This window comes from Monopterus albus, unplaced genomic scaffold (genome assembly GCF_001952655.1).
Source record: "Monopterus albus unplaced genomic scaffold, M_albus_1.0 scaffold216.1, whole genome shotgun sequence".
NCBI lineage: Eukaryota > Metazoa > Chordata > Actinopteri > Synbranchiformes > Synbranchidae > Monopterus > Monopterus albus.
In genome coordinates, this window is record NW_018128096.1 from 290685 (window position 1) to 303807 (window position 13123).

Sequence of the window (13123 nt, forward strand, 5' to 3'; positions counted from 1 at the left end):
TCTGAAGAATTTCTTTTTCAGTTTGAGTACTGGTAACTAAAATCACACAGCCGCTCCTCCTGCATGTTTTCCTAAGTCAGCAAAAAGGATAGTTGGATCCAATTCCTTGCCATCCTCTGCAGGTCTCCTGGCACTGCTGGCGAGCCTGGTGATGCAGCCAGCAGTAGACGCTGCCCATGTGGGAACTGGGGATTCATGGATGACCATACAGCAGCTGCTGTGGCCCTACACAGGCCTACGGCACCACGGACAGCCGCCTGTTTAGCCCCTGAGACCCAGGGTGGATAGTACTTATTGCCCAGCCTTCTGCAGGTTGTCTGTGTACTGGGGTGCTGAAGAAAAAGGTGTATACCACCAAGACTTTTTTGACAACACAGGGCAGGCCTCAGGGGCTAGTTAACCCTGTGGAAGATTTTATGCATCATTTCATGTTTGCTAAACAAGTTAGTCTGTATGTGTGCGTGTGTCTGTGTTTTAGGAGAAGAAACTTTTGCAGGCAATGGCAGCTAGTGTTGTTTTTGGTGGGCTGTTCCGCATCCTTAACTTGTTATAATACATGACATGTCTACATGAACCCAAAACAATGTTAGGTCAGGTATCAGAGCTGGCACAACACTGGTCAGTCTTGTCACAGCTTAATCAGAATGATAGCACTGATCCCCAAGTTATACAGTGGGCTGCAATATACTTTACCTTTGACAAACATCATGGATGATGTCTCACATTGTGCCTCAGGGCTTTTTAAATATTAGGGTACAGGGAACTGCCAGCCTTTTTATTAGAATTTTCCATATTTCACTGGTTTCAGAGGACATTTTATAACTTAAATGTGTAAAGACTGGTAATAAAACTTTCAGTGTTTTTTTTAATTTATATTTGAGTTTATTAGACAAGTGGGGAAATGTGAATGTTTCAGTTATAATTCTACAGTTGTTTTTAACACCAAAGGGTTTATTTTCCATTTTAAGTTATTGCTGTGATTCACCAACTTCAAACACATTTGTATGTTCCAAAGATGCATGAAACTTTGCACAAAATAAAGTAACTAGTTCTACATTAGAAGATGTATGTTATTATGTGCATCCAAATGTACATTACAGATTCATATTTTTAAAGTCACTAGTTTATGAATACATCAGGGGCCTCGTGGCACAGAGCAGACTCTGTACTGTATTGATGAACAGACAATTGGATTTTTTGGTCCTAGATATGCCATCAGTGCTCATGTTATCCTGGAGCATGTGGATTAAGGTGGAGTGAAACTTGCTGCCAGGATAATGATCTGGAGAGAAAGCTTCATTCTTCTCAGTAATTTCCAACTTCTTACTACACTGAGTGCCCAGCAGATAGAGACTCCATGAGCCCTTGGGCACAGGGGCAGGGCTGTGATGTTCACATACCTTGCAGAGAAGGAAAAGGAATAACAATTACACTCAGGAGAAAGGACATAAATCTGAAGTAAATTTGGTGTTCTGAATCTGGTATTGGCATCATCTTTCCACTCAACCATGACCAGTAACCTCGCCATCTTCTAGAAAGAACCAGGTGCTCCCTGCTGGACAGAACTTTGGCTGTGTGGCACTGTGCAACTTCCCTCTTCCTCATATAAATCTAATCTCTCTGCCTGCCTTACCTGTGGGTGTGTAAATGTCAAATCTGCTTTAAGTCAAGGCCACCCAGGTGGCACAGTAAAGATCTGGATTTAGAGCAGGACTGGTTACTACCCTGAAGACACCTACTTGTTGGTCACAGTGCTAGTGCCAAAGTACGTGGAATGAACATTTGTGTGGCTAGTGACTCCATGTTCTATATGGGGGAGGAAAATTCGGTAAAATGATAAATTATCTGTGAGTAAGAATACCTGCAGGACCAGATGCTCAGCTCCACATTTGGCATTCCACTTGCTCCATGAGAAAGCACAGGCAGAGGCAAAAAGGGCCATCTGTTTGTAGGCGGCGTGTTCTGCCAGTGGGTCCTGAAGAGCAGAGAAACCACACAGTATATTTTATAATGCTGTGGAAAATCTTAAACTCTGATCTACTGTCATCTAGACAAATATTAGCAATAAAGAGAAATCAAAAGAGGAATATTGAGTCGTGTTTTAATTTAGTGTGTAAGACTGCAACTAGCGACCTTTTTCAACTCAAGTGTTACAGATCTAATGGTGTGCAGGTTGGTAGAAGTAGTGTTTTAATGTGGCTAATCTGGGTAGCATTGGGGCTAACTGAAACTGCTGAGTGGTTTAAGCTACAGTGAGGTATGTTTTTACTGTATGTTTATGTTTTAAATGTGGACTTAATACAGTGATTGAGGCATGTTATTGGCTGAGGAATACCTGTTCATTAATCAGATTTGTTAAATTCTTATTTTAAGCCATGCTAACAGCAGTACTGTTCCTGTGTATGTTCTCACAGAGCTGCAAGTATGACTGTAAATGTTCAGTTTCTTTGCACCCAACCATACAATTAAGTGCTCAAAACATTGTGTAATAGGAGTTGGAAGGGGAAATGGCAATGGAATGGTGCTATGGTGAGTCTGCTGCCAGTTTAAACTATGTACTCTTTAACATGACGCTTGGAAGGAAATGGATGACGTCATTCCCACTTCAATTTTATACTGCTATTGGGATATGTGCCAGACAAAATGCCGTGTGACACTGGTTTATCCAAAACCAAACCTGGCTCAAACCTAACAGGAACATTGTTCCTGTTCTTCTATTTTGAAAGCCAACAGGTTGAAGATGCAGACCTTGCAGTAGCTGCAGACATATTTGTCTGTGTACTCATTCACAAAGATGTTGAGCCCAGCATTGAGCATGGCTCTCTGTAGGGCAGGGCTGTTCATCCACTTCCCTTTGAGGTGAGAAAGACCTTTTTCTTGCTCTAACTGCAACATGCACTGGTTACCCTGTCATTAAAATTCACACAAATTCAAATTATTAACCCTCAGGATACATCATCTGATACAGTATATTGTTAAGTCAGGGGAAATGTTTATGTGCTTTCTTATCTCCTACCTGGATGATGATGCTGAGATCAATGAGTGCTCCATTGACAGTGAAAACTGCAGAGTCTTGGCCCAGTGGCCTGAGCTCCCAGCTCTGGAAGGGAAAGTTGGCATATGTTTCTTGCATAAGTGCAAAAGCTTGGAAGGAGGCCATCTTGAAGGAGATCTTAGCCTCTTCCTCCTTGTAAGTTACATCGCTGATGCCGTCTATTCGCCACTGCTTACCTGAATCATGTACATCACCATTTGGTGATTATCAAATATATTAAAAATTGATAGCCCAATTTTTAGGTTGTGCTACAATTAATTTTCTACTATGTTTTTCTATGTTTCATAGAGTATGATGTGTGTGTGTGTGTGTTGATTCCTTGTCCTAGCTGCAGCATCCCAGCAAGCCACTTGAGGAGTTTCCAAGAAGACAACAGAGTCAGGCAGCATCACAGACACGCCAACAGGAGGACAACTGAGAGCCCCGTTGTCATCTATGTTGGACTTCTCTGGGCGGTAGGGAAACACTTGTAGTCCTGTATCCAACACCTATGCAGGGTGTGTTATGAAAGAAAAGGAAAAGAAAGTGGGGTCAAAAGCTGGGTCAGGTGTAAACAGTGAAAGCAAACTATCTCTTTTCTTCTCACCTGTCTAATTTTCCAGCCATTGACCTGGTGGGCTTGTGGTGGGAGGTGAAACAAATCATAGTAGAAGATCCCACCCAAAGGCGTGTACTGCATCAAGTCCACCATCTGGACTTGTTCACTGCAGTCCATAACTGTGAGCTGCTCTGAGGAAGAAGTCATCTCACCCTCAGCTGAAAGAGAAAAAACTCAGCCATGAAAAAAATGTCTTTCTAGACTTGATTTACTATGACATTTACAGAAAATATTGAAGTTAAACATCAGTAACTTAGATTTAGTGGTTTTATAGAGTTCATTTTATGTATCACAAGATCTGTCAATCAGTTTAAGTGACTGCAGGTTTCAGTCCTGTGTGGTGGAGCTGTCTGGAGGACCAGGGAGTGTCTTACCTCTGAGTGTTTCTATCTCTATCTGCGTCTGGCTCGCTCGGCCTTCTGGGGAGTGGGGGCTGTTTTTTCTCGACTGTAGACTTGCTGCACTCTGTAAGGAACATACACAATAAGAATGAAAACATCTCAGTGACATTAGAAACCCAGACCAGTAGCTCATTCTCTCGATACCTTCCAAACTTCTAACCCTTGGCCGGACTGCACCTCCTCTTCCACTATCTTCTGCTGCATCTCGCTGTCTTCCTTCACCTCTCCATCTACTTTTGTCTCTCCCTGCTCAGGTAAATCTATGTCTGTTGGAATCTTATCAGTGCCTTCAAGAGGCCTGAGATTAAAGAAAGAGAAAAGTCATGAAAACTGATCAAAAAGTTTTGTAGTATCAGCAATATTGCTACTGTTAAAGTAATTGTAGTCACAGTAGTATTAGCTGTAGTAAAAGCGCTATCAAACCTGCAGCTAGGTGTGTATATTCTTGGATGACTAATTTTGGCCAGCAAGGACAGGTGGTCATATCGTGTGTGGAGGATCCGTACAGCGATGTCGCTCTCAGCCAACTGCTTGGGAAGTTCAAAGCCCATGCCAGCTTCGCTGAATTTGAAACCTTTAAACCTGAATACACCAGTTAGAAAGAGAGTAAAAGATGAGATAGTTGCACTTTGAAGGCCACCTGACACAAGCCTTTAACATTTAAGGTAAAAATTAAAATTACTGACACTCTTGTTTTAAGGGCCTTGCAAGACACTTGGATGCTGACCTGTACGCTACATTCATAACCAAATTTTTATACTGTGTCACTATTTTACACATGCAAAGCACTGTATACCCACTAAAATTCTACATAATTTAACCTCTACCCATCATAAGACACAGCAATTGACCTCACTCTTTCTATTTATTCTCACATCTAACCTATTTGATCAACTGCATTTCTTTCACAGACCTTGGATTCTTCTTGAGATTGGCCCAGAGACACAGTGTAATGTTGTCATCTTTGATCACAGTGTGCATGTTGCCTGTTTCAGTGTCAATGTTAGCACTGGCTCCCTGTGACCAGAGATACACACACCTCATAAAAATGGTTCCAAAAAGCTTGTACAAAGCGTTTCCACCTCATGCCCTTTTATATAGTCACAAAGGGCTTTACAGTGTGCAAACACAGATATGATTACGAATTTTGTACCTTAAGGATATCCTCTGTGGTGAGCTGGTGTTTAAAATGGATTAGTTCCTGTAAATTTATGAGAGCCTCCTGGTACTTCTGGCCCTCTTGAGGATCTTTAACATCCCTGAGCAGACCTTCCAGCTCCTCAACCAGCTACAAGAGAGAAAATATATTTTTTCTCACATTTTGTCACACTTGAATGCAGGAAATCATATATTTCTAGGCATTAAGGTCATTTCTGATACCTAAGCTTTAATAGGTCTACAACAAGGATACTGTAAATGATACCTGGAATGTCTATAAGAAATTTCTTATTATGGCTTGTTGTGGGCAGTATCATCTCCTTCACAGCAAGACAGATCGACAATCTATCATTACAACAGCACTGATTAATCTCATCCAAGATGGTGACGAGTCTGCATAGAGACGGAAGTTTGAGCAGCTGGCCCTGTGGTGCGGTCACAACAACCTGGAGCTGAACACACTCAAAACAGTGGAGATGACAGTGGACTTCAGGAGAAGCCCCCCTCAGCATATTCAGCAGCACTGTATCAGCAGTGGACTCTTTCAAGTTCCTGGGCTGAAGTGAACATCCAATATTAGCATCATCACCAAGAAGGCGCAGCAGAGGATGTGCTTCCTGCACCAGCTCAGGAAGTTCCACCTGCCTCAAGAGCTGCTGATACAGTTCTACAGCTGACATGGGATGAGAGGTGGGTCATAGGGCTTGTCTCTCTTTTCCTCTCATTCTTTTCCTATTTTGATTGCACATATTTCCTATTTCAATGCACACACTGTTCATTTTCATTTTTTATTGTCATTGTTATTTTCTATTTCCTGTTGCCTTAAAACACATTAAGAGCCTCTGTACTGGAGTCAAAGTCCTGTATGTTCGAACATACTTGGCCATCAAAGATGATTCTGACATGTCAAATTCTTTGCCTCACATATTCACACCTCCATATTAGGTCTGTAACTTAGCAGCTACAGTATAGTATTTTCCTTTGGAAAGCTATAACAAGAAAATTTATTAAGTGATCATCAAAACTGTTGTCAACTAACTGCAAGATATACACATCTATCCATCCATTAGGTAAACTGCTTATCCTGAAGACACAGACACACCTACACTTAAAATACACACCTCTAGAGCGATGCTACATTGCTTGAGCATGGGTGTGATGTTGACCTCTGGGTCGTCTCTCCATAAGCTGATATATGTGTTAATATCCTGCGGGGTTAATATTCCTGAAGGGTCTGGAATGCCATCACAGCGCATGTACCTCTCACACTGGACAAAAGGAACATACTGTACAGTACTGTGTGTTATAATCAGCTGAATGATATCTGTAAGGGATGCTTTGCAGATAAATAAGGTTATTTTATCTAAGTGTGATTATAATCACTGTTGTACTGTTGAAGATTACTGGTAACAATAAATGTGTCAGACATCCAGATTTTTTTATTTTTAAACCTCCCTCTCACACAATAACTCAAACAAACAGAACACACACCTTGGTTTTCTCAGCACTATCAGTTTTCCACTTGGTTAATGCAGCATGATTGTTCTCCAACAGATGGCGGAGTTCGTTCAGCTCATTCTCTCTGCACTCTCTGGCCTGTCAGTAAAAGACATCATGTATTATGCCAGCATAATAACACTCAAGACAACAATCTACTGTGTGATTTAGGATTTACAGGTCTGGTCAATCAACACAGTTTGTTTGAGACTGGGCATATCCTGCCATGGAAAAATAATCAAATAATAGATGATCAATATGGTATTATACTCCATTGGGGCACCCTACCTTTAACTCAAGCCTTTCAAGCATTTCCTTCTCCTTTTTCTCTCTTTCCAGTGTTTCTTGTTCTTCTTTCTCTGCATTCAGCCGTGCTTCTTCTATAAGGCATAAGCACATCAGATGCATACAATACCTCAATCTACTACTACTCTACTTTTGGCTATTCCTGTTACGGGTCCCACCACAGCGCAAATTGGGCACGTTTTTACACTGGATGCCCTTCCTGACACAACTCTCTATTTATCTGGGCTTGGGACTTGTGAAACCCCTGTGGCTAGATACACACTCACTCCTGGGGGCAATTTAGAGTCTCCAATCAACCTAAGTTGCATGCCTTTGGACTGTGGGAGGAAGCCAGAGTACCCGGAGAGAACCCATGCAGGCACAGGAAGAACATGCAAACTCCACACAGAAAGGCTCGAACCCAGAACCTTCTAGCTGCCAGACGACAGCGCTAACTGTTGCGCTGCCCAATACAGTACCCCAATATGTATCTTAATACTGCTGAAATCTCTTTTGTTCCTCAACAGTGGCTGGCAGAAGCTCAAAACAGATTACTTTACTGAAATTAAGATGAGAGACAGCTCTCTGATCAGCTATTTACCTTCCTCTTGCAGCCTCCTCTCCTCCTCCTCTTGCTTCTGCTTCAACTTCTGAGCTTTAGACAGCTTTCCTCCCTTTTTTAATGACTTCAAACCAGCAAAACAATACAAGTGATTAACAGGGTCATCTCACTGGTCAGTTTATACTTACCTAAAAGTGGGTGCATTGCAGTGGAAAAGGTGGACACACAATAACTGAGTGATGGCTAGGTGAGTAAAAATGGTAGGCTGTACTCTATGCCTGGCTGTATATAACTGTGATTATAAGAGCAAAATGCAATTATTAAATAGAGAAACGTACTGACCTTTCTTATCTTGGGCGGCTATTATTCACAGGAGAATAAAAGTTAAAGTATGACATGCTTTAAGACATAAATTCAAGGAATAGCATATAAAGATGTTTGTATCAAGATGAAGAAAACAAAGAGCATAAAAATGAAAGGTTCCTCTTGCTAACTCACGTGCTAGGCAGTGTAGCTATAAGTTAGTAGGTTGTCTTTAGCACTGTTTTTTTTTTGTCTTCTAATTATAAGCTAACACTAACTATTTTTAATTAACGTTAAACTCTACAGTTTAAACCCTTTGAATGTGATCATTTTGGGGAGTCTATTAGAAAACAAGCTGGTAAACACTCACCATTCTGAAACTGAGAACTTCAGCGTCCGAGTAACTACAGAAACACATACGCATGCGTGTGTGTGTCGTCATGGCGACATATATGGCGACATATTTGCAACAATAACAATCCGACATACGGCGATAACGATCCTTCAAACTCCATATTATTCAGAATCAGAATCAGCTTTATTGGCCAGGTGTGTCTAAATGTGTATGTACATATCCCCATTCAAGGGGCAAGTAAACAGTAAACCAGCAACATGTGTAATATAACCAAATAAGCAGTATTAACAAGCAATAAGCAGTGCAAACAATGCAAAATAAGCAGTATAAACAGGCAGTAAACAATGTAGACAAAGAAATGCTCACTGAAATGAGACAGTAGGAATAAAATGAATAAAAATAGAGTACTTAAAAGAGACCTGGGCAAGGGGCATGTAAAGAGTAAGCCAGCATAAGGCTGTGTATTATAACAAAATAAGCAGTATTAACATGCAACAAACAATGTAAAATAAGCAGTATAAACAGGCAGTAAACAATGCAGACAAACAAGGAATGCTCATTCTGAAATGGGATAAGTAGGAATGAAAATAGAGTACTTAAAACTAGAGACCTGTATGAATCTGTATAATCTGTATGAGGTATATTTGCAGGTATTGTACTGAGGGTTATTGTCCAGTCATATTGTCATTGGTTAAGTGTTCATCAGAGTGACAGCCTTGGGGAAGAAACTGTCCCTGTGCCTGGTTGTCTTGGCGCACAGTGACCTGTAACGATATCCAGAGGAGAGGAGTTCAAACAGATTGTATCCAGGGTGTGAGGGGTCTGCAGTGATCCTCTCTACCCTCCTTTTGACCCGTGAGGTGTACAGGTCCTCCATGGACGGCAGGCTTGCACCAATGACCTTTTCTGCAGTAGTTATATAAACTAAGGGGCTTTTGCTGATTATCAAAAATGGTTTTAGACTTATTATACTGGAACCACTTAGATCAAAGCAGATCTGCAGACATCAGAAGGGAAGTGAGTGTTTATTTTGAACAAAAAATAAAATTGATGAGGTATCACATCAAATAATGTGCTGCTGTATTGTTTTCAGTGTAACACATGACACAGATGATTTACAAATCACTATTTTCAGTTTTAATTTAGATTTTACATACCATCCCATTTTTTCTGATTTGGGGTTATACTTTATCTGGCCTTAACATCCTCTATCCAGTACTCTATAAAGCCCAGAGAATCGCTAACAATTCAGTAGTGAAAACAGAGATACCATTATTGCAATGTCAAAGTTTTATATCTAAACGTGACACAGACCCTAAATCCTGCCTTACCACTCTCTGGGTTTCTAGAGCCATCAATAAATGCCTTTAAAAAGGATCCCATTCATTTATTCAGATATTTATCGTCATAAAAACTACATTCACTAGAGTTCTTATCTAGGAGTAAAAAGAGTAAAATCAATAGCTCTCTCTCTCTCTCTCTCTCTCTCTCTCTCTCTCTCTCTTATTTCCTGTCTTACAAGTGTTCAATGTGGCCACAACAACAGCGATCAACTCAGTGGAGCTTGATATGCTAATACGCGGCTGGGAGGAATGCTCTTATCGCATTGATGTTGCCTGTGCTGCAGGTGGTGGCCACACTGAACACTTGTAAGACAGGAAGTAAAAGTTGATTGTGAGTAGAATACTTGTGACTTGGCTGGAGTTTTGTATTACTTTTCCTTAATAAATTATTGCGTAATAATATCGGTTCATTCTTTTTGAATAACCCTGTATATACATATTGTAATGGCTATGTAATGGTTCTGATGTCTAGCATCTAGTTATATGGTTCTAATGTTTAGCATCCAGTTATATGGTTCTACATGTTATCGCCTGAAAGAATGTGAGAGGGGGGCGCTGTGAGGTGTGTGAGAGGAGAGAGCGAGGAAGAGCAGGCAGTTGTTGTTGTTGAGTGTTGTATGTTGGGAGTTACAAAAGAGCTCGGTAGCGTGTGCTGTGGCTGAAACAACAGCATGGAAGCCTGTTATTACAAATAAAAGGACATTGATACCACAAGAACGTCTGGCTGCTTGTGTAGGAACGGAGAGTATTACAATATATAAAACTAATTTACAGATTTCTTAGTTTTCAGGTAAAACATTGCTTGGTCAACATGAGAACCACCAACTGATTGCAAGGGGAGTTATTCCGTTTTTGCAAAATACAGGATTATACTCAGTGACATGAACGGATATTTAATCAGACTATTTCATATTATATACCTGCGGGGGGCAGTAATACGCCCAGTTGCGTTTACACTGCCTAGGTCATGGACGAAGAAGAACGACATACGGTAGTGTGTACAACTTCACTCTGCGTTGTCGACTGTAGTGCAAACTGGAAACGAAGCATCTACGTTAACACTACAGTAACTGTATCCAACTGAATAACCCGTGTAAATATGAGTATAACGTGTAATATATTTGTTTGTAGAGTTTGTGGTAAATAGCGTGTGTTGAATTATAACTGTCAAGCTAAGTATTCTGTTGACGCTAGCTAGCTGTCATTCAGTTGCTTTGTCTTCTGTCTGTGTTCATTCCTCACCATTGTATTATTTTTGTCTCATCGTCACTAACGAACAATTTCTTTTTTAATGTGCTTCTCGTTTCAGAAGTGTGAACGACGGCCATCTAGTTTCTGGCATGGCCAGCCCTTTAAGGGGTGAGGTTATCAGACTTTACAAAAATGTAAGCGAATTAGTCAGTGTCACACATGGTTCTGTTGTGTTCTTTGAATCTGATGATTTTAATGTGTTCACGTCCTCCTTCAGCTGTTATATCTTGGCCGTGAGTACCCCCAGGGATCGGCTTATTTCAGAGAGCGGCTGAAGTCGGCCTTCATGAAGCATAAGGACGTGACAGACCCTGAAAAGATCAAAAAACTGGTGGCCCGGGGCAACTTTGTCATCAAGGAACTAGAGGCACTCTATTTCCTCAGGAAATATCGAGCCATAAAAAAGCGGTATTATGAACCAGAAAAGTAATAATACAGACAGACAAAAAAAACACATTATTCTTTTGAATCTGAAATGAAATATAGGCTGTGTGAAAGTACAGTGTTCCTGTATGTATGGTGTCATATAACAAGCTGTCATTTTCACACGTCAGAGATGCAGTGTTACACTGTTGAAACAGAAACTGTTAGCTTTATATAAAAATAATATTAGGCTTGTCTCATACAGTAAGGAAAATGAATCTGTAAGTGCCAGAGAATGAAGATGATAATGGCTGGTACAGTCTGCTTTCTATTTTTGATACACAAGTTGGCCCTTAATACCAGTGTTTTAATCACAAATAGCCTACTGTATGTAAGTTAATATAGATTTCATCAGGTCAGTTTATGGTTGTTAAGGTCTGATGTGAGCTAAATTAATTCAAGTAAATCATCCCAATTCCAATGATTATTTATTATTACAGTAATTCTGCACAGTTCAGCAGTTTGAAAGATAGGAAACAGAATCACCGTCTCTGCATAAAAAATAAACAAAAGTATTAGATAAAAAGCTTGTCAAAGAGTTAGTCATTTTTGCCCATACAGTCACGTCAGTCAAGTCAGGTCGGTCCCGTCTCCCCTCTCAGCCCTGCTCCTCACTTTCCCTGTTCTGTCTGTTTTGTGTCTGTCACCTTTCTCTCTGATGTACTAGTTTTTTTATGCCCCTCATAATGTTCACAGTTCTTTCTGGCCCTTAACGTCACCTCTCATACCCAATTCTTAAGCTTCCCATGCACAAACATCTCCAGACATTTCAGAGAAGAGAAACAGATGTTACAGGTTTATATAAACGCTTAACTCACCCTTACATATTGTAACTATCAGCTGTTACCTACTACAAATAATATCTATATGTAATGTACACACTCTTACTATATTCTATTACATATTACATTTTAACTGGTAACTTGTTTGTTTTTAACCACTACAAGTTCATTATCTAATTTGAAATGGGTGTTCACATTAAGACTGTTTTCAAGGGTTGGAGATAATACAGATGCAGATGTCCACTTGCGGATAGTGATGGCTGATCGAGGCTTTCTTGAAGTTTCCACACAGTGTTCACAAAAATGGTTCATTACTCAGAGGCCTCAATGACACAGTGCCCGAGTAGGACATCTAGTGGTCAAGAAAATGAGGTGTCACTTATTGGGTCCATGGATTATTTGGGATTTGATTTGCCTTGCACAATCCTGTTTGACTACACTACATGGTTGTATGGTTTCAAGCTGACACAATAAAATATAAAATAAACATGTACTCATGTTGAAGACCATGTCTCTTATTTGGCACGTCTGAGTGCAACCTTATATGCACCTCACTTTTATTTTGTGTTATGAAACATTTAAATGGTGCTGCTACATTCCTGAGATCTACAGATTCAGACATGTCATTTTCACATGGGACTGGTGCAAATACAGATTATAGTATGGACCTTGGCAAGGTGTGTTTTGGGGTTCATTGGTAAAGAGGGTGTGCTTGTGTAACTGTTTATGAGTTTTTATTGAGAAATAACAAAATATTTGATACAATAGAAAAATAGAACTTAATATTTGGTACCGAAACCTTTGTTTACAATTTAAAGAGGTCAGACGTTTCCTGTAGTTCTTGATCAGGTTTGCACACACTGCAGCAGGGATTTTGGCCCACTCCTCCATACAGGTCTTCTCCAGATCTTTCAGGTTTTGGGGCTGTTGCTGGGCAACAAGACGTTTCAGCGACCCCCATAGATTTTCTATTGGGTTCAGGTCTGGAGACTAGCTAGGCCACTCCAGGACCTTGAAATGCTTCTTACAGAGCCACTCCTTAGTTGCCCTGGCTGTGTGTTTGGTGTCATTGACATGCTGGAAGACCCAGCCACGACCCATCTTCAATGC

The 13123-nt window shown here is 40.5% G+C and overlaps 3 protein-coding genes across 6 annotated transcripts in view; 2 read left to right on the forward strand and 1 right to left on the reverse strand.

The window, feature by feature from the left end:
• Nucleotides 1-1094, forward strand: part of LOC109971142 (lymphoid-restricted membrane protein-like) — a 35696-nt gene extending 34602 nt beyond the window's left edge. The window contains 1 exon segment of the mRNA XM_020619220.1: nt 123-1094. Within this exon segment, the coding sequence (XP_020474876.1) occupies nt 123-265 (143 nt within the window). The 3' untranslated portion in view covers nt 266-1094.
• Nucleotides 886-8316, reverse strand: dnai7 (dynein axonemal intermediate chain 7). Of its 2 annotated transcripts, none has more exons than XM_020619165.1 (17): nt 8230-8316; nt 7899-7916; nt 7596-7680; nt 6998-7089; nt 6704-6808; nt 6334-6480; nt 5208-5342; nt 4968-5071; nt 4478-4636; nt 4199-4352; nt 4028-4118; nt 3642-3811; nt 3384-3543; nt 3017-3231; nt 2749-2907; nt 1862-1975; nt 886-1400 (listed from the first exon to the last, which is right to left on the reverse strand). In XM_020619165.1, the coding sequence occupies exons 1-17, from the start codon at nt 8299-8301 to the stop codon at nt 1125-1127; spliced, it is 2256 nt and encodes a 751-aa protein (XP_020474821.1). In that variant the 5' UTR covers nt 8302-8316; the 3' UTR covers nt 886-1124. The 2 variants fall into 2 exon arrangements, with proteins under 2 accessions (XP_020474821.1, XP_020474820.1); XM_020619164.1 differs by having other exon boundaries at nt 3017-3234; nt 3387-3543; nt 6334-6498.
• Nucleotides 8317-10204: 1888 nt separating this feature from the next.
• On the forward strand, nt 10205-12506 carry lyrm5a (LYR motif containing 5a). 3 transcript variants are annotated; one of them, XM_020619181.1, is made up of 3 exons: nt 10205-10548; nt 10867-10942; nt 11026-12506. In XM_020619181.1, exons 1-3 carry the CDS (start codon nt 10439-10441, stop codon nt 11236-11238), a joined length of 399 nt encoding a protein of 132 aa, XP_020474837.1. In that variant the 5' UTR covers nt 10205-10438; the 3' UTR covers nt 11239-12506. The 3 variants fall into 3 exon arrangements, with proteins under 3 accessions (XP_020474837.1, XP_020474839.1, XP_020474838.1); XM_020619183.1 differs by having other exon boundaries at nt 10533-10551; XM_020619182.1 differs by lacking the exon at nt 10205-10548 and adding an exon at nt 10555-10650.
• Nucleotides 12507-13123: the final 617 nt, after the last annotated feature.